The sequence below is a fragment of the Micromesistius poutassou genome (genome assembly GCF_964030765.1).
Source record: "Micromesistius poutassou genome assembly, chromosome: 17".
NCBI lineage: Eukaryota > Metazoa > Chordata > Actinopteri > Gadiformes > Gadidae > Micromesistius > Micromesistius poutassou.
The window spans coordinates 12,598,189-12,619,426 of NC_140287.1; the positions used below are offsets into that span (position 1 = coordinate 12,598,189).

General features: G+C 45.1%; 1 protein-coding gene across 1 annotated transcript in view; it reads left to right on the forward strand.

The window, feature by feature from the left end:
- myo10l1 (myosin X, like 1) overlaps positions 1–17,763 on the forward strand; it is a gene marked incomplete at both ends in the record, with an annotated part of 43,271 nt that extends 25,508 nt beyond the window's left edge. Inside the window, 33 exons of the mRNA XM_084482113.1 lie at positions 704–850; positions 992–1,092; positions 1,381–1,447; positions 1,842–1,934; positions 2,789–2,857; positions 2,966–3,048; positions 3,357–3,465; positions 3,941–4,021; positions 4,109–4,233; positions 4,320–4,437; positions 4,715–4,821; positions 5,329–5,641; positions 6,177–6,428; positions 6,851–7,513; positions 7,949–8,075; positions 8,405–8,543; positions 9,373–9,477; positions 9,884–9,979; positions 10,239–10,332; positions 10,643–10,698; positions 10,814–10,956; positions 11,510–11,704; positions 12,416–12,573; positions 12,916–13,036; positions 13,240–13,388; positions 13,828–13,976; positions 14,534–14,741; positions 15,013–15,149; positions 15,528–15,651; positions 15,782–16,135; positions 16,666–16,842; positions 17,374–17,565; positions 17,659–17,763. Coding sequence (XP_084338239.1) covers positions 704–850; positions 992–1,092; positions 1,381–1,447; positions 1,842–1,934; positions 2,789–2,857; positions 2,966–3,048; positions 3,357–3,465; positions 3,941–4,021; positions 4,109–4,233; positions 4,320–4,437; positions 4,715–4,821; positions 5,329–5,641; positions 6,177–6,428; positions 6,851–7,513; positions 7,949–8,075; positions 8,405–8,543; positions 9,373–9,477; positions 9,884–9,979; positions 10,239–10,332; positions 10,643–10,698; positions 10,814–10,956; positions 11,510–11,704; positions 12,416–12,573; positions 12,916–13,036; positions 13,240–13,388; positions 13,828–13,976; positions 14,534–14,741; positions 15,013–15,149; positions 15,528–15,651; positions 15,782–16,135; positions 16,666–16,842; positions 17,374–17,565; positions 17,659–17,763 — 5,157 coding nt within the window. The remainder of the gene's footprint in view (positions 1–703; positions 851–991; positions 1,093–1,380; positions 1,448–1,841; positions 1,935–2,788; positions 2,858–2,965; positions 3,049–3,356; positions 3,466–3,940; positions 4,022–4,108; positions 4,234–4,319; positions 4,438–4,714; positions 4,822–5,328; positions 5,642–6,176; positions 6,429–6,850; positions 7,514–7,948; positions 8,076–8,404; positions 8,544–9,372; positions 9,478–9,883; positions 9,980–10,238; positions 10,333–10,642; positions 10,699–10,813; positions 10,957–11,509; positions 11,705–12,415; positions 12,574–12,915; positions 13,037–13,239; positions 13,389–13,827; positions 13,977–14,533; positions 14,742–15,012; positions 15,150–15,527; positions 15,652–15,781; positions 16,136–16,665; positions 16,843–17,373; positions 17,566–17,658) is intronic.
- Positions 17,764–21,238: the final 3,475 nt, after the last annotated feature.

Genomic DNA, 21,238 nt, shown 5'->3' on the forward strand with positions numbered 1-21,238 from the left:
GCCAACACACACACGAGAACACGTGCACGCCAACACACACACGAGAACGCGTGAATGACAACACACACAAAACGACAAAACGTGGGAGCGGGAGATAAACGAGCGTGTGTGTGAGATATGCTGAACACCTGGCAGCATTTCAGCGAGGACTCACATCGAGATCGAGAAACCCCACCGCACAACTGTAGTCATCGTCGTAGTCGAAAACAACACGTGGTGTTATGTTTTAACACAAATAATGATTGTGAATAAAAAATAGATTTAAAATGATTTATAATATGAATTCTGTCGTCTTGCAAAACACTTTGGCATGTGTGGACCTCTGTGGACCTCTGTCTGGCCAGTGGTTAACTGCGGCGTCCAAATGAATCTTACGCTTCTTGTACACTTCTAGTATAATGTGGATGTCTATGTGGATTTGATTTTGATGATCACGTCCGAGAGAGGGTTAGGCTTCCCGTACACCAATAGCATTACGCCACGGTGTGTGGCGAATTTAATATACAACATCGCTTGTTCTAACGCTCATACACAACAACGGTACTATAAGGTATGAGGTATAAGTCGCCGTGGGTCATCACCAAGGTGATAACAAGCCCCCCTTCTGTTGAGTTCTCAACCCAAATTAATTTTTTTCAAGTCTCAAAGTGTTTGATTTCCAGCTAATACAGTGAAAATGACTGCTCGCTTCTCCTCTCCTCAGGCGGTGGATTCCCGGGATTCGGTTGCCATGGCGCTGTACGCACAGTGCTTCTCCTGGATTGTCCGCAAAATCAATCAGAAGGTCAAAGGGAAAGAGAACTTCAAATCCATTGGTATCCTCGACATCTTTGGCTTCGAGAATTTTGAGGTCAGAACTTTGCACGGTGAATGCGTAGACACATCTGTTGAGCACAGCAGACATGATGGTAGCACATGTTCAAACACTTAACGTGTGTGTGTGTGTGTGTGTGCGTGTGCGTGTGTGTGTGTGTGTTTTATCTCCCTCAAGGTAAATCGGTTCGAACAGTTCAACATCAACTATGCCAACGAGAAACTCCAAGAGTACTTCAATAAGCACATCTTCTCGCTGGAACAGTTGGAGTACAACAGGTACAGATACATGATAATACATGGGAAAATGTTTCGCTTCCTTTTGTCAGTTAATGTCCTAAGAATGTGTTGAGTGTAATATAACCCTGGTCATAACTATCCTTACCAAGCTAGGCTACAACGTTAGTTTTATAGTATGATTTATATTTGTTTAAGCGTGTTGCTGTGGATCGTGTTGTGGATCAACCAAAATAATGAAGGCAACACAAAACATGAACTATTACTTTTGTTAATAGTTCATGTTTTATTTGATCCTTCATTTCTTTGGTCTTTCTTTGTGTTCCGCAGGGAAGGGGTCCAATGGGACGCCATTGACTGGATGGACAATGCAGAGTGCCTCGACCTCATAGAAAAGGTTTTATTTTATATACCATGAAACATTATATCTTATAAGTTATAATTTAAAGTAGAGATGAGTGTCCAGACCAATCAGCTAAATGTCCCCTGGGTGGATACAGGAAACAATACAATATTGTCCAAAGTCACTTGGAAAATGTAAGTGCTTTTACAGCCAGACTCTTATCAGTTTTATCCCTGTTATGTTAGCTTAAAGTGTTATTTTCATCGGAGAGATGATGAGTGTGTTGGATTTGCTTCTGTTAAAAAATAAAAATAGCACATGAACCTGATTATCTGAGCTGAACTTATAACCCAATGTGTGTGAGTTTGTGTGTGTCTGTGTGTGTGTGTGTGTGTGTGTGTGTGTGTGTGTGTGTGTGTGTGTGTGTGTGTGTGTGTGTGTCGGTTAGAAACTGGGCATGTTGGCTCTGGTCAATGAGGAGAGCCGCTTCCCAAAGGGAACCGACTTCACCCTGATGGAGAAGCTGCACAGCAGACACTCTGTAAGATGGTCCACATGTTTATCTGTCTTTCTAGAAAACATTGAGTTTAACAAGGGGCTGTACTTGAATGAATACCTCCTGGGAGTCTATAAAACAAATCTGCTATTAATATAAGTCTTATATTAGTAGTAGTACAATAGGTGTCTATTATAGTTTATTATTACTCTTGTAGTCATAGTAATAGTAGTAGTAGTAGTAGTATTAGTATTAGTAGTTATTTATTGTATTAGTAGTTATTTATTTATTGCAACATTTGTTGTTTTTCCTCCGATTGTTTCATTTTCTAACAACAATGACTTCAGTTGGGCCGCTGGGTTTCGATGTCTATTATGTGAATCTACGCTGAAAGGTTGCCTGAATGCTGCCCGGTGTTCAGCATATCTCATGCAATGCGCTCTGTCATCTCCCGCTTTGGTGAGAGGGAGGGGGAAAATTTGCTGAATTCACCTCAGTCTTTTAATCACGTGATACAAGTGCAACAATGCCCCCTAGTGCCTCAGCAATATACATTTCCTATGATACGTTTCATGCACCAGTACCCAATGCTGTGACTGATACAATATCTTGTTTGGCAGAAGGATGCCTTTTCAACACATAATTAGGAAAATTCCAATGCATTAGGAATTTGCGTTTCTTTGTGTTATAGTCAGAATCTGGCACTGCTTATCACAAGTCTGCATTGGGGGGGGTCAAAAGTCACCACTTGCCACTGAGTAGTAGTAGTAGTAGAAATAGTAGTAATAGTGCCATATTATTACTCTACACTACACACACTAGCAGTAGTAAGAAGTAGTAGAATATAATGACCTTAGTAGTAGTAGTAGTATTCAACCACAGTTATTATGTTTCTGCAGACCAATCCCTACTACGTGAAGCCCCGGCTTGCAGATCATCAGTTTGGCATCAAACACTACGCTGGGGAGGTGAGTTCAAGTCCATGTTAGTAAACTCCTTACCTCCATTCCTGTAGGGTGAGGGTGAGGGCTGAGGGCTGAACATGAGTGAAGCGTATTTATGTGTTAATCTGTTAGGTTCTGTATGATGTGCGAGGAATCCTGGAGAAGAACCGAGACACTTTCAGAGACGACATCCTCAATATGCTCAAAGACAGCAGGTACAGTAAAATATAGTAAAGTCAACAGCTATTAAATCATTCCTATATCAGTGAAGATACACTCTACCTTTAGAGACATTCTCACATTGGTGATTAAAGACAAGATGCGTGGGGATGAATAGGGGATTGGTGGCTGCAGTTATTCTGTTTAGTCATTCAGCAGTTGGATATACCCAAAGTAACTGACTGTGACTTAAAGTCCATGTCATTAAGGAGCAGATAGGGGTGAGGTGTCTTGTTCAAGGTTGCCTGCAGTTAGGCGGAGGACATTGGGGAAAATAATAGTAATGGTATCCTTCTCTGTCCAGGCTGGACTTCATCTACGATCTGTTTGAGAAGGTGGGCAGCAGAAACAACGAGGAGACTCTGAAGATGGGCACAGCCAGACGCAAGCCAACAGTCAGCTCCCAGTTCAGGGTCAGACCACACCCAAATGCATGCGAGAACACACACACACACACATACACACACACACACACACACACACACACACACACACACACACACACACACACACACACACACACATACCCATGCACCCACACACACACACACACACACATACACACACTCAATCACTCAACCAGGTGCCCACACACTTAGCATGACAATCACTTGACAAAGAACGCCCCCTTTTTTCAATCATGTTTCCGTTTTGTGATTTGGATGGAAAACGAATACAATGAAAATCTATAAATACAATCAATAAAATGTCAGATTTTTGAGCACAAAAGATGCATGATAATAAAGCACCGAGCAACGTTGAGGTTATAGACAGTCGATGTAACCATGGGGATAAACTCTGACAAGAATGATGATGGAGAAGAGGATTGTTATGTTTTGCTACGTTAATGAATAACTGAAGGATGTTCTTGTTTCTTGTTCTCTCCAGGACTCCCTCCATTCTCTCATGGGGACTTTGAGTGTGTCCAACCCTTTCTTCATCCGCTGCATCAAACCCAACATGGAGAAGGTGGGTCCAATTACCAATGGATTGGGAATGGGATATTTTAAAATCGATGTAAATTCTCTTATTTTTGTATTGTTTTCATTCAAAAAGAATCCAACCATTTTTGACCCGGAAGTCGTCATAAATCAGTTGAGATATTCTGGGATGTTGGAGACGGTGAAGATCCGTCGCGCTGGATTCCCTGTTCGCAGGACGTTTGTAGACTTCCTCTCACGGTGTGTATTCCCAACCATCCTACGCATCATTTCTCTCTTTCTCCTCACGTGTGTGCACATGCATAACTACTTCTCCGGTCTCCCAGGTATAAGATCATATCCAAGGCCAAGGTGTCCACGGTCGGAGATGATAAGAAAAAAAACATGGACCTTCTGACCAAATATGACAAGACTAAGAAAGAGTGGCAGATCGGCAAAACCAAAGTAAGAATGTACAAAGTAGCTGCCATCGGCCTGCTTCACCGAGCAGCCATCTTGGTTCCAAACGCGAGCTGGTCGGGGGAACTGAATGTTAAATTCCGCTTTCAGTTAGCCAACATTTATGACCAAGATGAAAACATGCTTGCCGTTAGGTGAATAAGGCCATTTAAATGATCTTTAACCCTTGATTTATGAATCCATGTGCCAATGCTTCACGTGAAAGTGTTGTTTTTGTGAAGATTTAATCATCCACGCCCTCCCCTCGTGTTTTCATCTTCAGGTGTTCATGAAGGAGTCCTTGGAGCAGCGTCTGGAGAAGGACCGCGATGAGGTGCGACGGGCAGCTGCCATGGTGATCCGCGCCCACCTGCTTGCCTATTCCGCCAGGTAAGATGCTTTAAACATTAAGAAAAAATGCTTTCATGCCACACTTTCCTTTCTAAATGTCTTGTTTACTGCTAATCGTCCTGCTAATCAGAATACAAAATGCTCAAAGGTCCCATATTATACCACCAGGTTTGAGTGTGATTAGCCATTACAATCCGTTTTGAAAATCTGCCTCTTCTGACATCACAAGTGGGCCTGGATAATCACATTCACACCTGGTGGTACAATATTGGACCTTTAACATGTGAGGCGACACTACAAGAACATCAAATTGATAAACGTATTCATTTATTTAACGAAAAGTAAGCATCAGAATCCCAAAGATACATTTGAGATCTAAATGTTCATGTTGATGAACCTGTACGCACGATGTACAACTTAAAAAATAAAAAAATGGGGGGAAAAAACCTCACCCTCAACCTCACCCTCACCGACGTCAGACAGCTCCGTTGCTCGGCTCGATCTCAGAATTTAGCGTGACCCCCTTTTTTTCCCGCCTGTCGACAGGAAGCACTACAAGCAGGTCCGAAGCAGCGTGGTCACGCTACAGAAGCACTTCCGCAAGCACATCCTGCGCCGGAGGTTCCTCAGGCAGCGCAGGGCGGCGCTGGTGCTCCAGAGGCACCGGAGGGGGCAGGTGGCCCGCAGCCGAGTCCGCAAGATCAGGGAGGAGAGGAAGAGGCTGAAGAGAGAGGAGGAGGAGAAGACGAGGAAGAAGGAGCAGCCCGAGGCAAAGACGGACGGAGGAGAAGGAGGAGGAGGAGGCGGGGGAGAAGAGAAGAAGCAGGAGGTGGCTGGAAAAGGAGCAGAGAATGAAGAGGAAAAGGAAAAGCCAGATGTGAGTGTGTTGCTTAAGCTGTAGATAAAGCTACATGAAGCTACATAAAGCTACATAGATTCAATTTACATTCACATAATAAAACCCAAACAAGCACGCCTGCTGTTTTAAAGGCCAGCAAACACACACACACACACACACACTATTATTATAATATAAACTCCCTGATGGTTTAGTGTACGATTTTTGTGCGATTTCCAAAAAATGTAATAATTTTAGACCTCTTTATGCGTTACTTCGCTCATCCCTCCCAGTATAAGATGTGTCTCTAAGCAGCTCTATTTCCTTCCCCTTTGACACAGAAAGCGTCCTTACTGTGTGTGTGTGTGTGTGTGTGAGTGTGTGCGTGAGTGTGTGTGCATGAGTGTGTGTGTGTGTGTGTGTGTGTGTCGTAAATTAAATAAGTATGTGTATGTTTTTCACATTGGCTACAAATAAGCACAATATCAATTCACACAATTGTTCTTGACCTTGAGAGGTTTTCAGTGTTGAGGTGTTTATGAACCTCCCTCCTCAGGTGGAGACCCGGCAGATGGAGGAGATCCTGAAGCTGGAGCGGGAGATCGAGCGGCTGCAGAGGAAGAGGGAGGACGGCGTGTCCCAGCTGTGCGAGTCCTCCAAGCAGGAGCTGCAGACGCGCCGCGACGCCGAGATCAAGCGCATGAAGAAGGAGGCGTCCCGCAAGGCCACCGAGCTCATTGACCTGCTCAACTTCGGGGGTCTGGACGCCGCCCTGGTGGACGCCGAGCCCAAGGCGCCCGATGCAGAGGTGATCCGTCCGTCGGTCCGTCTGTCTGTCGGTCCTTCTGTCTGTCTGGCTGGCTAGATGGCTGGCTGATTGACTGTCTGTCTGTCTGTCTGTCTGGCTAGATGGCTGGCTAGATGGCTGGCTGATTGACTGTCTGTCTGTTGGTCTGTCTGTCTGTCTCTAGAGTCTTGTTAAATTCAATAGCTTATCACTGATATAAGCCAATCAAATATCCTTCTAGTTGCAGAAGAGGAGGCATAACAGCAGACATACTACATACAATGCTCGTGTCTGTCTGTCACACTCTTCGGGGACATACTCTTGGTGATGTCATGGTTTATAAAGAAGCACATATCATACAATGACTTACTGTATGTGAACAACTTATTTCTTTGGAATAGTATCTTTGGAATACATCTCTGACTGATCCACGTGTCCCGCAGGTGAAGCCGGCGCCAGGGGGGACGGCCGCCGCCGCCACGGCCACGCCCAAAGAGGAGGAAGTGGACGAGGGGTTCCACGCCGAGGAGGAGTGCATCCCCCTCCCAGATTTCCCCCCTCCGGCCGAGAGCGACGCCCCCCTGGACGTGGAGATCCTCGCCCAGCTTCCCCCTCCTCCGCCTGCTTTCGCCGAGGGAACCCTCGCCTCCGCTCCGCCTCCCGCCGCAGACGGCGTGGCGGCCCCTCCCCCGGCCGGCGTCCCCCCTCCCCCGCCCGCGCTCCCACCCCCGGGAGACGGATCGGGCGTTCCCGCACCTCCACCACCACCTCCTCCTCCTCCTCCACCTCCTCCTCCTCTACCCCCGACGTCAGCGGCCCCGAGCAAGGGGGACGGCGAGAAGAAAGAGGCGGGGAAGGCGGAAGAGGGGAGGAAGGTGAGCATGGCGGAGAGCCTGGGCGACGGGGAGGAGCCTATCTACAGCATGCCCGCCGACACCGAGTCGGACTACGACCAGGAGGAGGAGGACGGCTCGGTGAACGCCGGCGACGACAGCTCCGTGTCCGGGAGCAACCGTGGCAGCGCGGCCCCGACGGACGAGGAGCACCCCAGGAAGTCGACGTGCACCAACGCCAGCGCCGAGTCGCACCGCGGCAGCTCCGACTCGGTGAGAACGCGCACACACACACACACACGCGTGCATCTTCCTCGCACACACACACACACACACACATACAAACACGCGTCGACCTCACAAGCGTGCACACATCTACCTCACACACACAAACGCATCTACTTCACACACACACACACACACGCACATCTACCTCGCACACACACACACACACACGCATCTACCTCACACACGCGCACGGACATGCACGGAGTCATATCGCTAATGTAGATGTGTTGTCAGAAATGTTTGTGGTATTCTATCTTGTGGTTATCTGTTTGTTATGATTGTATGATTGCTTAAAAAGGGTTGAGGGTTTGAACAAGGAAAAATATTTTTAAAACCTTAATTGGAAATGAACTATCATGCTTTTCTCTTTATTTCACATAATGAAATAAAAACAAGGCTCCGGGTCTTTGTTCCCTTCAGTACGGGGACAGCGATGATGAGCACGACGGCATACTAGACACAGATGAGGAGGTGGGCGTCGGCCACCGAGTCAGCATACTCAACGGGAACGGACCGCCCTACTTCCACAGCTACCTCTACATGAAGGGTAACCCGTCCTGCATCCTCTGTTTGTCCTGTGTCACCGGTGTCACCGGTGTCCCATAAGTTTAGACTTTAACAGTGCTGCCTAGGTGAAAGACCTCATAAGGGCCAATGAAAACCCCCCAAAGACCAATGGGGACAGGAGAAAAGGAACAAAAAAAGGCAAAAGGTGTCGGGTTATCAATTATAAATGAATTGCAGAAAACAACAACAACAATGGTGAATGTAGTCTTGACGAGATAAGATGCTGTTTGTAGCCACAGATTGTTCCTTGTAAACAAACGCGAGAAGGTAGACCCACTTGCAGAGCCTCCTCTTCCTCTTCCTCCCCAGCCGGTCTGATGATCCCCTGGAGGAGGCGCTGGTGTGTGCTGAAGGACGAGACCTTCATGTGGTTCCGCTCCAAGCAGGAGTCCCTGAAGTCCGGCTGGCTGTACAAGAAGGGTGGAGGCCTGTCCACCCTCTCACGCAGGTTGTTGTAGTAGTTACTGGCCACAGCCAGCATGCCAAGTCCAACGCTGCATGCTCGGTTGTTTTGGTTTGTTGTGCTGTAGTGGAGATTCCAGAGTTATAAAGAGATCAGAAGGGAGCAAGATTATGAAACTGAACAACCCCAAAAAAATCTAAATTGGCTTATACAGAGGCAGGAGCAGTCAACCCCAAAAATAATTCTGTCACCTATAGCTGACACGTGGCTAAGCCATTTGTAATAAGATGACATTCAAAAAACAGCTCTTCAAACTCACCTACAGCACCTTTGATGGAAAACATCAAAGAACAATCTTCTTTCGCACTTTTTCAGTTTCTTTCATTTTTGTGTTGAGGAATGAATACATTTGGGCCATGAGCGCTTCAGGCCGATTTGTTTTTTTGTCTTGGAAAACAAACTCATTAAAAAGTTGGTGTTTGTGTGTGTGGTCATAAAGGTATGCCTGAGGCAACCAAACATGGCTTGTTGTTAGTAGTATAGTTTGAATGGTTTACAATAAACAAGCATCAAGTCGCACGCATGGTGATAGCCTTATTCCCATAACAATTCCTCCATGCAGTCAATGTGGGTCAATCTTCACCAAAGTGCCTTTGAGCAGGACAGTAGACCCCGACTCCAGCCCTGAGGTTTTTTCTTCTTGACCTTCCTCTACTTTGTTAACAATTATTAAAAGTATTCACAAAGACAAGCAACGAACAATGACATTGCATTTAAATTATTTCAATCTGTGTGTGTGTGAGATGTCCTACCTCACAGGAACCCCTTGTGATGATCCATTGAATGGTTGTAACAACTTCTGCTTCTGTCCCAGGAACTGGAAGATGCGCTGGTTCGTACTGAGGGACAGCAAGCTGATGTACTTTGAGAATGACAGCGAGGAGAAGCTGAAGGGGACCATCGACATTCGGGCTGCAAAGTAAGACCCTTCTTATGAATAAGATACAATTGGCCCCGTCCCAATACCTCCTCTAACCCTAGATTTTTGCCCTAACCCTAGATTTTGCACATTCTCATGTAGGGGTAGGGTGTCCCATTACTATAGGGAGCAAGGGGGCGTGCTATTTTGCTCTTATAATCAAACCTCAAAATGTAGTGAGGTCCGATGCAGGCTTAAAACTGTTGAGGGCACTCCAAACCAAGTGGAAGTTTTAAGGGGGGAGAAATGGGACAGGGCCAAAATGCCATATGATATATTACCTAACAATGAAAAAGGTTAATATTTCAGACCCTACGTTGTCATACACTTTTAAGTACATATGTTCTGTATTGCAATAAAATGTATCCGCCCCAGCTGATGAGCAGTGACCCCCGTGGTTTAACAGGGAGATCGTGGACAACCACGAGAAGGAGAACGCGCTGAACATCGTGACGGAGGAGCGGACCTACCAGGTGTTTGCGGAGTCCCCAGAGGACGCCAGGTGTGGAGAGAGAACTGTTGATACTTCTACATGACTTCACTTTACACCCACAAATAACTCAATCTAACTCATTATTTTGCACACACTCTCTGTCTGTCTCTCTCTCTCTCTCTCTCTCTCTCTCTCTCTCTCTCTGTCTCTCTCTCTCTATCTCTCTCTGTCTCTTTGTCACTCTCTCTCTGTCTCTTTGTCACTCTCTCTCTGTCTCTGTCTCTGTCTCTCTCTCTATCTCTCTCTGCCTCTGTCTCTCTCTCTGCAGTGGGTGGTTCAATGTGCTCAGTAAGGTGCGGGTGTGCACTCCAGAGCAGCTGCTTGACATGTCCCATGAGCAAGCCAACCCCAAGAATGCTGTGGTCAGTATCTCACCGTCGTTCCACCTTCAAAACAGTAAACACATCAGAGCTTCTAGTTATACTTTTACATGATATTTATATACATATTTAGATTTCACATATATCTTTGCATATTTTGTTCATATTAATCCTTATTAACATGTTTACTACATCATCAATATCATGCATGCATGAATTACTTATCAGCTATGTCAGGCAGTGTCTTTAACTGCACAGCAAGTTATATTGTCTGATACTGTATGATGTTATACTTCCCATGTCATCTAGACAGTACACATGTTAATTACGTGCACTCGCATTCTTCTTCTAGGGCACCCTTGACGTAGGGCTGGTGGACTCTGTGTGTGCGTCGGACAACCCTGATCGGTACAGCAACATTTTAGAAAATGAATAACACCGCATTGGGGAAGTCATTGGGTACAGTAATGTACGAATGTAAGAAGCGCGCTAACAGCCAGGCCTTGTGTTTTATCGTCCATAGGCCAAACTCCTTTGTGATCATCACTGCCAACCGCGTGATCCACTGCAACACGGACACAGCCGAGGAGATGCACCACTGGATCAGCCTGCTGCAGAAACCCAAAGGAGATGCCAAGGTCGACGGCCAGGAGTTCCTGGTCCGGGGTAGGGAGGAGATCTTTGGGTCTCTGGGTTTAAAACAGTTTGTAAAAAAAAGACCATGGCTTGTCTTGCATGGCTGACACCGCCACCGCAGTGTACATGTGTGTGTGTGAGTGTATTTGTGTGTGTGTGTGTGTTTGTGTGTGTGTGTCTTTATGTGTGAGTGTGTGTGTGTTTCTGTGTGTGTGTGTGTGTAAATTTAATAATGTGTGTTTTCGCATTGGCTACAAATAAGCACAATATCAATTCACACAATTGTTCTTTACCTTGAGAGGTTTTCAGTGTTTGAGTTGTTTATAAACCAATGAAGGAGCCCTTATGGTATATATATAACAGCAGAATCATGGCATTGGATTATTATACAAAGAGAATTGCCACACTCTATTGGACAAAATGGGAATTTCAACCTTATAACCTTATTGCTTCATTTGATTACATCCTTATAATAGACTGAAATTATTTGTAGATCACTTTAAGGCACTACATACATAAAGTCAAACTGGAAAATTAAGTTAAGTAAACTTGAAACTCATCCTATCCACCCCTTACCCTGCAGGTTGGCTGCAGAAGGAGATGAAGACAAACGCCAAGAGCACCTCCCTGAAGCTGAAGAAGCGCTGGTTCGTGCTTACCCACAACTCCCTGGACTACTACAAGAGCTCCGAACGCAACTCCTCCAAGATGGGAACCCTGGTGCTGAACTCCCTCTGCTCCGTCGTACAGCCGGACGAGAGAGTACACCGAGAGACAGGTGGGTGCAGAGAGAGGGACATAGAGAGAGACAGGTGGGTCCAGAGAGAGGGACATAGAGAGAGAGAGACAGGTTGGTGCAGAGAGAGGGACATAGAGAGAGACAGGTGAGTGCAGAGAGAGAGAGAGGGACATAGAGAGAGACAGGTGGGTGCAGAGAGAGGGACATAGAGAGAGACAGGTGGGTGCAGAGAGAGGGACATAGAGAGAGACAGGTGGGTGCAGAGAGAGGGACAGAGAGAGACAGTTGGGTGCAGAGAGAGGGACATAGAGAGAGACAGGTGGGTGCAGAGAGAGAGGGACATAGAGAGAGACAGGTGGGTCCAGAGAGAGGGACATAGAGAGAGAGACAGGTTGGTGCAGAGAGAGGGACATAGAGAGAGACAGGTGAGTGCAGAGAGAGAGAGAGGAACATAGAGAGAGACAGGTGGATGCAGAGAAAAGGAGACACAGGGGGAGAGATAGAGAGAAAGGAAAGAAAGGGATGGGGAAAGAGAGACATGTAGGTGAAGACAGAGAGAGAGGAGGGGAAGACACCCTCACACAAACACACACACATATATATATATACATAAAAAGGATTCATTTTATATGTATATTTTGTTTTTACAAATATAAATGTGTTATTATATTATTTATTAAATGATGATATTATGGATTCAATGAAGCAGGTGAACGAGATAAGTATTGGTGTGTGTCTGTGTGTGTGCAGGCTACTGGAACATCGTCGTGCACGGCAGGAAGCACTCGTACCGCCTGTACACCAAGATTTTGAACGATGCCATCAGATGGACAGCAGCCCTACAGGGAGTCATAGACAGCAAGACCCCCATAGAGACCCCCACGCTGCAGCTCATCAGAGACATCAGGGTACCACAGACACGCAAATATTTAAACAGTGCACGCACATAATAAACACAAACACACATACACACACACACACACACACACACACACACACACACACACACACATGCAAGCACACACTCACACACGCACACATTGGTCTGATCACCTATTCACATGCACCCATGTAGAACACACACACTCACTCATACACACCCATACATACACACACACTCACACACAAACACACACATACATGCACACACTCACTGACTTACGCAAACTCGTTAGTATGTTAAATAATGTACACATTTCATAATAATATAGAAACAAATATCAAATGATTTTGAATTTGTGTGCTTTCAGGAAAACAGTGTGAACCAAGATCTGGTTGAGCAGATGTACCGGAGGAACCCCATCCTGAGATACACCCAGCACCCCCTGCACTCCCCACTACTGCCTCTGCCCTACGGCGAGGTCCCCATCTGTGAGTACACCCTCCCCCACCCCCATATCTCTGCTGATCAGCTATTAAACATAAGGACAGTCAATGGTGAAGATCGTAGCTTAGTTATTGTAAAAGTCTCAAATGTAGATCAATGGCATTATCATTTGTTGTTATTTTCCTCTCTTAAAAACAAAGCAAAACGTGTGTGTGTGTGTGTGTGTTTGTTGTATTGGGTTGTGCAGTCCAGAGGAAGCAGGGTTACGCCAGCCTCCAGGACGAGGCGGTGCGGGTGTTCAACTCCCTGCAGGAGATGGAGACCCTGGGGGACACGGTGCCCATCATCCAGGGCATCCTGCAGACCTGCCAGGACCTGCGGCCACTCACCGATGAGGTAATGCAATTGTTTGTCCTACAAATTTAAAAGATCCTGTTGATTTTACTTATGTATGTTAAATATTTGTCAGACTATACAAAATAAACCATCATCTTCCCTATCAACCATTGTTTAAAATATGAATGTTGATTATCAAATTGTAAAAATCCCATGCCATTATTGTTATTGATTTTAATTTTTTTATTGATGAATACTTAGTGTCTGAGTGACTGTTTCAGCTGGAATTTGAAAATTATGATAACAAAAACAACAAAAAAAACCAAAAAAAATATGTTTCGGGCTGAGAGTTCTAGTTATTCCAAATTATTTCAGTAACACTGTTAAAATGGCATAGATTACTATGTTGATGACCATATACGACATATTACCAAGTTTACCGCAAAGAAAAAAAGGTTTTTGGTTCACTGGCTCTCTAACAGCTATTTTTCTTTTCAAGGTGTATGCACAGGTGATCAAGCAGACCAATCACGTGCCTCAGGATAACATCCAAGCCAATAGGGCACACTGGCATCTTCTCACCTGCATGAGCTGCACCTTCTTGCCCAGCCGAGCCATTCTCAGATACCTGCGCTTCCACCTAAAGAGGTACATGTGAGCATGTGTAATATTATGAGGCCAGATTGCCTAGGTGTTAGGTGTTTGATTTACAGCCCAAAGGTTCTGGGTTCCAACACTAGGTCAGCAGTATACCTGTAGCCCACACTACCTTGAGCATGAGGCCTAACCCTTAGATGATCCTGAATGCCATGCATCGAAAGCCATTATCCTTGATCAGACTCCGGAAAAATGTTTAATACAATATAAATCAGCCCATAGGCTGTCCTACTTTTAAAAAAGTGTAGGGGTAGGTCTCATTTTTTAAATTAGATAACCTCGAAGATTTTCGTTTTGTTCCCTTTGGTGACAGCGGTCATTTTTGGCAGAGAACCAAACAGTGTCTCCAATGACACCCACTTTATAACATTCATAATAATGCAAAAGCAAAGGCTTTGATCAGTGGGCCATCAGCCCAATCACCACTGTGTTAACTCATTCTGCTATTGATAGTGAATTAACAGACATTTATTCACATGAATAGAGATTGCCACAAAATCCTACACATAGTCCATTTAACCTTCTGAATATTTGGGTTGATTATTCAGGGTACGTGAGCGTTACCCAGGCACTGAGATTGAGCGCTACGCTACTTTCATCGGGGAGTCCCTGAAGAAGACCAAGACTCGTGAGTTCGTCCCCTCGCAGGAGGAGATCGCCGCCCTGCTGGTGAGGCAGGAGATGAGCACCACCGTCTACTGCCATGGAGGAGGCTCCTGCAAGATCTCCATTAACTCACACACAACAGCTGGACAGGTGCGCACACATACATAAAACACATCAACACGCATGCACACACACACATACACACACACACACACACACACACACACACACATGGACATGCACACAGACACGCACACATGGACATGTACACACACACACACACACACACACAAACACACACACACACATACACAGATGCACACAGAAACACATACACACACACACACCAGGAAAATGTCATGTTGTTATATTTGACCTTTTTAAGTTGCCCATTGGATAAGAGTTTCTCGTCTGTGTTTAGGTGGTGGAAAAGCTGATCCGTGGCCTTGCCATAGAGGAAAGCAGAAACCTCTTCTCCCTGTTTGAACACAACCAGTGCACCGACCGAGCTCTGGAGAGCAGGGTCATTGTCGCGGATGTCCTAGCAAAGTTTGAAAAGTACAGGCTCAAATAACCCTTTTATTATCAGTTGTTACTCATGCTTCTGGTTAGACACAATGGCCCTGTCCCATTTCTCCCCCCTTAAACCTTCCACTTCGTTTTAAGCCTGCATCGGACCTCACTACGTTTTGAGGGTTGATTATAAGGGCAAAATAGCACTCCCCCTTTCTCCCTACAGTAATGGGACACCCTACCCCTACACGAGAATGCGCAAAATCTAGAGTTAGGGCGAAAATCTAGGGTTAGGGGAGGTATTGGGACGGGGCCAATGATACCACATCCCGATTTCTTTAAATCCTATTTGCATGCCTGTTTTGCTTATTGATTGATATCATTTCATAACCTTTAACAACAGTGTTTTTGTCCTATTTTTAGACTGGCAGGAAGTGAAGAGGAAGATGAGGAAGGAGAGTGGAGACTCTACTTCAAGCTGTATTGCTTCCTGGATGTAGAGAGCATGCCTAAAGAAGGAGTGGAGTTTGCTTTCATGTTTGAGCAGGTGAGCTCACCTGAACACGACACGAAATGTTTTGTATTGCTTTCGTATTGTCATAAAAGCAAAAGCTTTTAGGCGCTATTTTGGATGGTCCATGTCTGTCTCTCTCTTACTCCTCCTGTCTCTCTGTCAGGCCCATGAGTCTTTGATCAGCGGCCATTTCCCGGCCTCTGAGGAGAATCTGCAGAACCTGGCGGCGTTGCGGCTGCAGTATCTCCAAAGCGACGGTGCAGGCAGGGCGGGATGGAGCCTGGGCAACGTGTATCCAATCGCGCGTCTCCGCCATCGCATCATGCACTCCACCAAGCAGGGGACAGGGGCGGGGGTGGGGGCCACGGGGGCCGGAGGGGCAGGTGTGGGGGATGGGAAGGGGGTGGCCGGGATCCAGGGGGCCGGAGGAGTGGCTCCTGAGAAACGCAGGACCCCCAGCTTCCTGGACGGCACACTGAGGAGGAGCTTCAAGACGGGCTCGCTGAAGAAACAGAAGGTATGGTGCAGAGGACGGAGTGTATTACCATGTTTATCTGTCTCACAGGACACCAGACTGAGAGGGCGTTGCTATACTGACCCATGAATGTAGCTTTGACATAGCCATTGACTGGAGTGAAGCCATTGTGTGAGACTGTTTGCAGTGCTTGGTGGTAGATAAGGCTTCAGCAATATAGGGCGAGCTGTACTCAAACCGGCTAGGAACTGAATGTGTTTTTCTCTTGCCAGTCAAGGTTTACAGGGCATGTGCCATGCGCTCTGTTGTAGTTCTATTGCCCACATGGTGTAACAATGAAATCTGTCTTCTTAAATGTTGCTTCACAACATTTCCTACCATGGATCTGTAAAAACCCATTAAAACACCTTTTTCAAATAAAGTAAAATAAATTGCTGACCGATACAGCTGCCATCATGCCATCACAACAAGCAGCTTAACTGACTTCCAGAGCGATCGACTAATTCATTGATACACTGATTGATGACCCTAACTGCCTGAGTTTGGACTGAACGGTGTTGCTTGGGTTCCAGGTGGAGGAGGAGCAGATGCTGGAGATGTGGGTGAAGGAGGAGACCTCGGCCACTCGGGCCAACATCCTGGAGAAGTGGACTCGTCTTCAGGGCATGCCGCAGCACCAGGCCATGCTGAACTACATGAGCATCATCAAGGAGTGGCCCGGTTACGGCTCCACTTTGTTTGACGTGGAGGTGAGGACAGTTTTGACTGTTGTGCAAGAACACCAACAAGTAGACTACATTTGGGATTGAACACGGAACCTTTCCGACCGGGGGTCACAAATAGCCTGGCCAACAGACTATCCTGACCGCTGATACCAAAATGTAGTTAAAACTCAAAGATCAGAGATAAAAGGTTTGATTCACAATGTTCCGTCTAGATTTGGTGAGATTTACCTAGTGTCTCCTTAATTATCTGAAAACATTGTCTTGAAAAACTTATCTTGAAAAAATTATCATATTAACTCTTTGTTCAGTCAGTAGTGCGGGTCAGAGACAGGAATCTGGCAGGGACGGGGGTGAGGTCAGGGAAAATGTGTCATCAACCAACAGTGGGGGTCAGCGATAGGGCTCTAGCAGGGAGGGGGATGAAAACAGAATGAGGTGAAACCATATCTAACTGTTTAATAGATTCCTCTTCAATATCCAAATTACAAAGAAAGAGAAAGAAATTGTCCAACACCTCTGTCCTCAATATCCTCTCTTACCTCTAATTCTCCACAGTGTAAAGAGGGTGGATACCCCCATGAGCTGTGGCTTGGAGTCAGTGCTGACAATGTCTCAGTGTACAAGAGAGGCGAGCCTAAGCCTCTGGAGACCTTCCAGTATGAACAGATCACCTTCTTTGGAGCTCCACAACCCTGCACTTACAAGATCATTGTGGATGAGAGGGAGATCTTCTTCGAGACTCCCATGGTAAGGTCTCACAGTAGTTTGTGGCTGCTTGAAGAAGTTTCGCTGTGCAGAGTATCACTGTGTGCTGCTAATCTGTCCACCCTTACCTTCCAGGTTGGGGATGTCGCAAAGATCATGAGGGCCTACATCAACATGATAGTGAAGAAACGCTGCAGCATCTTGTCTGTCTCCAGCGTTGGCAGTGCATGGATGAGCTGAGTGGTCGTCAACCAATCAAAGCTCTCTGTTTCTTCATCAAGCCCCGCCACAGAGATGCTCCTCCCCTCAGGATAGTGTGTGTTGGTGTTTTGCCAAATCCTTGAGTCCATGAAGACTGAAAGTCGTCATTTTCAAAAATGCAAGGGAAAATGAGGACACCTGTTTACCCCTGTGGCCACTGATTATATTTGGATAAATTATCAATACATTGGTGGACAATATGTCAATGTCTATTTAAGAATGAGCATGAAAAAAAAAACAATAACAGGTATTTTAGGGCAGGTCCTCTACACGAGTCCCATCCCAGTTGTAGTATCTGCATGTAGATGTTCAAGCACACCCCAAATGTCTCTGCTGTAATGCTTTGTTTCTGGACCAACCTCACTAGTGACAAGCACAATGATTCTGACCCCAAATTCTACCCCTCCTTCATGTTCCGTGGTCCTGGATCCACAACGAACCCTGCTTAAGGGTTATCAGCCCTACCAGAGCCCTGAATTCCACCACACCTACCCAGCCCTACCACAACCCTCCACTCCACCTCACCTACCCAGCCCTACCACAACCCTCTTCTCCACCACACCTACCGCAACCCTCCACCCTACCACACCTTCCCAGCCCTACCACAACCCTCCACCCTACCACATCTACCCGGCCCTACCACAACCCTCCACCCTACCACACCACACCTACCCAGCCCTACCGCAACTTTCCACCCTACCAGACCTACCCAGCCCTTTCACTCTTGCTCTGTCTCTCTCTCTCTCACTCTCTCTCGTTCTCTTCACATATATTTGTTGATAGTGTTTGCATCCCATTTCTAATCTTTATTACGTTTTATTGCTGAATTTTCTATTGCTTGCTCTATTCTTCTCACGTTCTCTTTGCTTGTCTATGTTAATTTATGTCCCTGGAAGCCCCGTCCCCCATTTTTTAAATCTCAATCTCACTCCATAACATCAGCTACATCATGTCTGACACAAGTCAACCAATGGGGAGTATTATTTGAGGGCTAAATGCATAACACTGAATGTCCCCTTCCTACCACACACACACACGCGCTTCACTTACTGTGTCGTGGGGACGTGGCTCCATATAACATTGCCACTGTGTGGCCTCAAACTACTGGTTGATGTGACTGTTGACGTTTCTGAGTAGAGTTTAAGCAGATCCACTTTATAGAGGACTGGGGAAGGGAAACGAGCGAGGCTCTTCCTTGATGAACTTCATAAAGACCTTTGTTGTGGTTTGAAACAGCAATGAGCCATGCTGTATAGAGAAATGCTGATGGCGGATGATATCCACAACAATACCATTATTCAGAGTATGACAGTACTCTTTTTCATATTTATACCTATATATAGTATGTCCACATATTACCTTAAACAGTAAGCATTATCTTATTATTATATTCACATTTACACATACGATACATGTACGATACTGTAAACTGAAACCTAATTTTGTAATGTATATCGCACACATATTGTAAGAGTTGTATCCATGTTGGTGACCCACTGTAATATAAATGGATGCCATAATAACTACATAATGTGAACGCTCTTGTATAAAGTACATGCAAAGGAAAATAGTAAGTTATTCACCTATATATACGTTTAAAAAAAAAACAGCAATATGTTGTGCGCTGGCTGTGTCATCTATGTGTCTAACTATCAGTGTTGTGGCACACACATTTTAAACACAGAAGACAGCAGCCATCTTGGTCGTATGCCTTCGTATGGGTACAGAGTTTCACATCGTCCGGTCAGAGTTACTGCATTATCTTGTTATCGTCATTGGAGCCATACAATACAACCACAAGAGGATCCATGTCCATCTGTATCTAGGCTACCATATGCGGACGTTTTCTTTTCTTAGGTGATTCAAACTATGATTCGTTCTCAGCACCTATAAGTTCTCCAGGTGTTATATGTGATTTAAAAAAAGTGTATTTCCTTTTTTTGGACAAAGTAAATATTGCTGTTCTTGTTCTCACCCCTCTGCTGTGTATCCCCACTCCTTCAACGTGCATTGTTTTGGGACTGACGCTGGGTCTGAGCGAGTGTATTCATAGTGTCACGGCAAAGGGCGGGGACTGATGGCAATCTATGGAAATTGGAGAAGAGGACATAGAATTGTGTTTCTTTGCAACAAAAAAAAGAAAAGAATAGGGGAGAATTCACTTGAATAATATTAATGAGCATTATGTTGTGATTGTTACTTAAATAAAAAAGGGTAAAGGTATGTATGAGGAGGTAGGGAGGGAAAAGGGGTACTTATTTATACTTGTATGTATTGCAGTTATGGTATTGATGATGGGAAGGGGGGAAATGTGTGTATTTATCAAACGATTGAGTGATATGAAAGGCCCAGGCCAGCTGGCACTGTGATGTTATGGAAAATGACTAAGAAGTTGTTCATACGGAATGTCGTCAACAATGCTTAGTGGTTGTGTATTTCTTTGACATATGGTAAAATATACGTTTATATATGTCCCATTCATGTGTGGCATGATGTTGACACTTCCACCCATTTAATTCCAAAGTACAATTTGAATTTACAGCCATTTGTCCTTAAATAGGAAGACATTCAACTGAATGGATCCAAACCAACAGTATTCAAGCTCAGTATTAGTTGTGGTCTATCTGAAATGCCACAAGCCCATATGTTCCCCATATGGAATGAGAGCCAAGTCTGAATTATTTGATGAAATCCTTAGAATATAAAAAAGGGACTTCATGAGTACGATCATTTTTAGAAGTCTGATAATCCATAAGCCAAAACCTTTCTGATAGTGATACTGTGTCTCCCCCACCTAGGCCTATTATATATTTTGTCACTATATCACCCGAGTATTCAAAAGAAGTTGCCATTTGTTGTAGAGGTGTGATCAAGCTATATTATGGTTAATGTTGTTGAACTGAAATCACATATCGGACTATTATGATCGCAAGAATCGCATTGTCTGTTTACAATGGCAACTTTAAAACACCAGGGTCCTTATATAAGCCGCAGGCGGCCAGAGGGAGCCTGGCACTCATTTTCATCTTATTATTATCATTACATAGTGAAACGTTGTGCTTGTTTAAGAAGAAAAAAGAGAAAGAGAGAGAAATGTTTGTTGTTCTTTGTATTTGTAACTGGCTTTACAAAATTATAATAAATTATTGAACTTTAGTTATTTGTCTTTTTGAAAGAAAAGGTAGATCTGGTTCTAATTCAAGTCCCGTGGGCATTGAAAAATGCTGACGCATGGAATCATGATCATGATAGACGCGCCCACAGCACTACCGTACCTCCTCAACTTTAGTGCGCAATGAGCGTGTGCGTGTAAGAGGGTTGGTGACGCCTAGCTTCACTTTGGGGAGAAAACTTAAGGTGCCGTCTGGAGCAGTGAAAACATAGAAGCAGTTGTAGTTGTTTAAGTTAATATTTCTTAATCTGCTACATTTAAGAAAGTGTTTATATTTATACT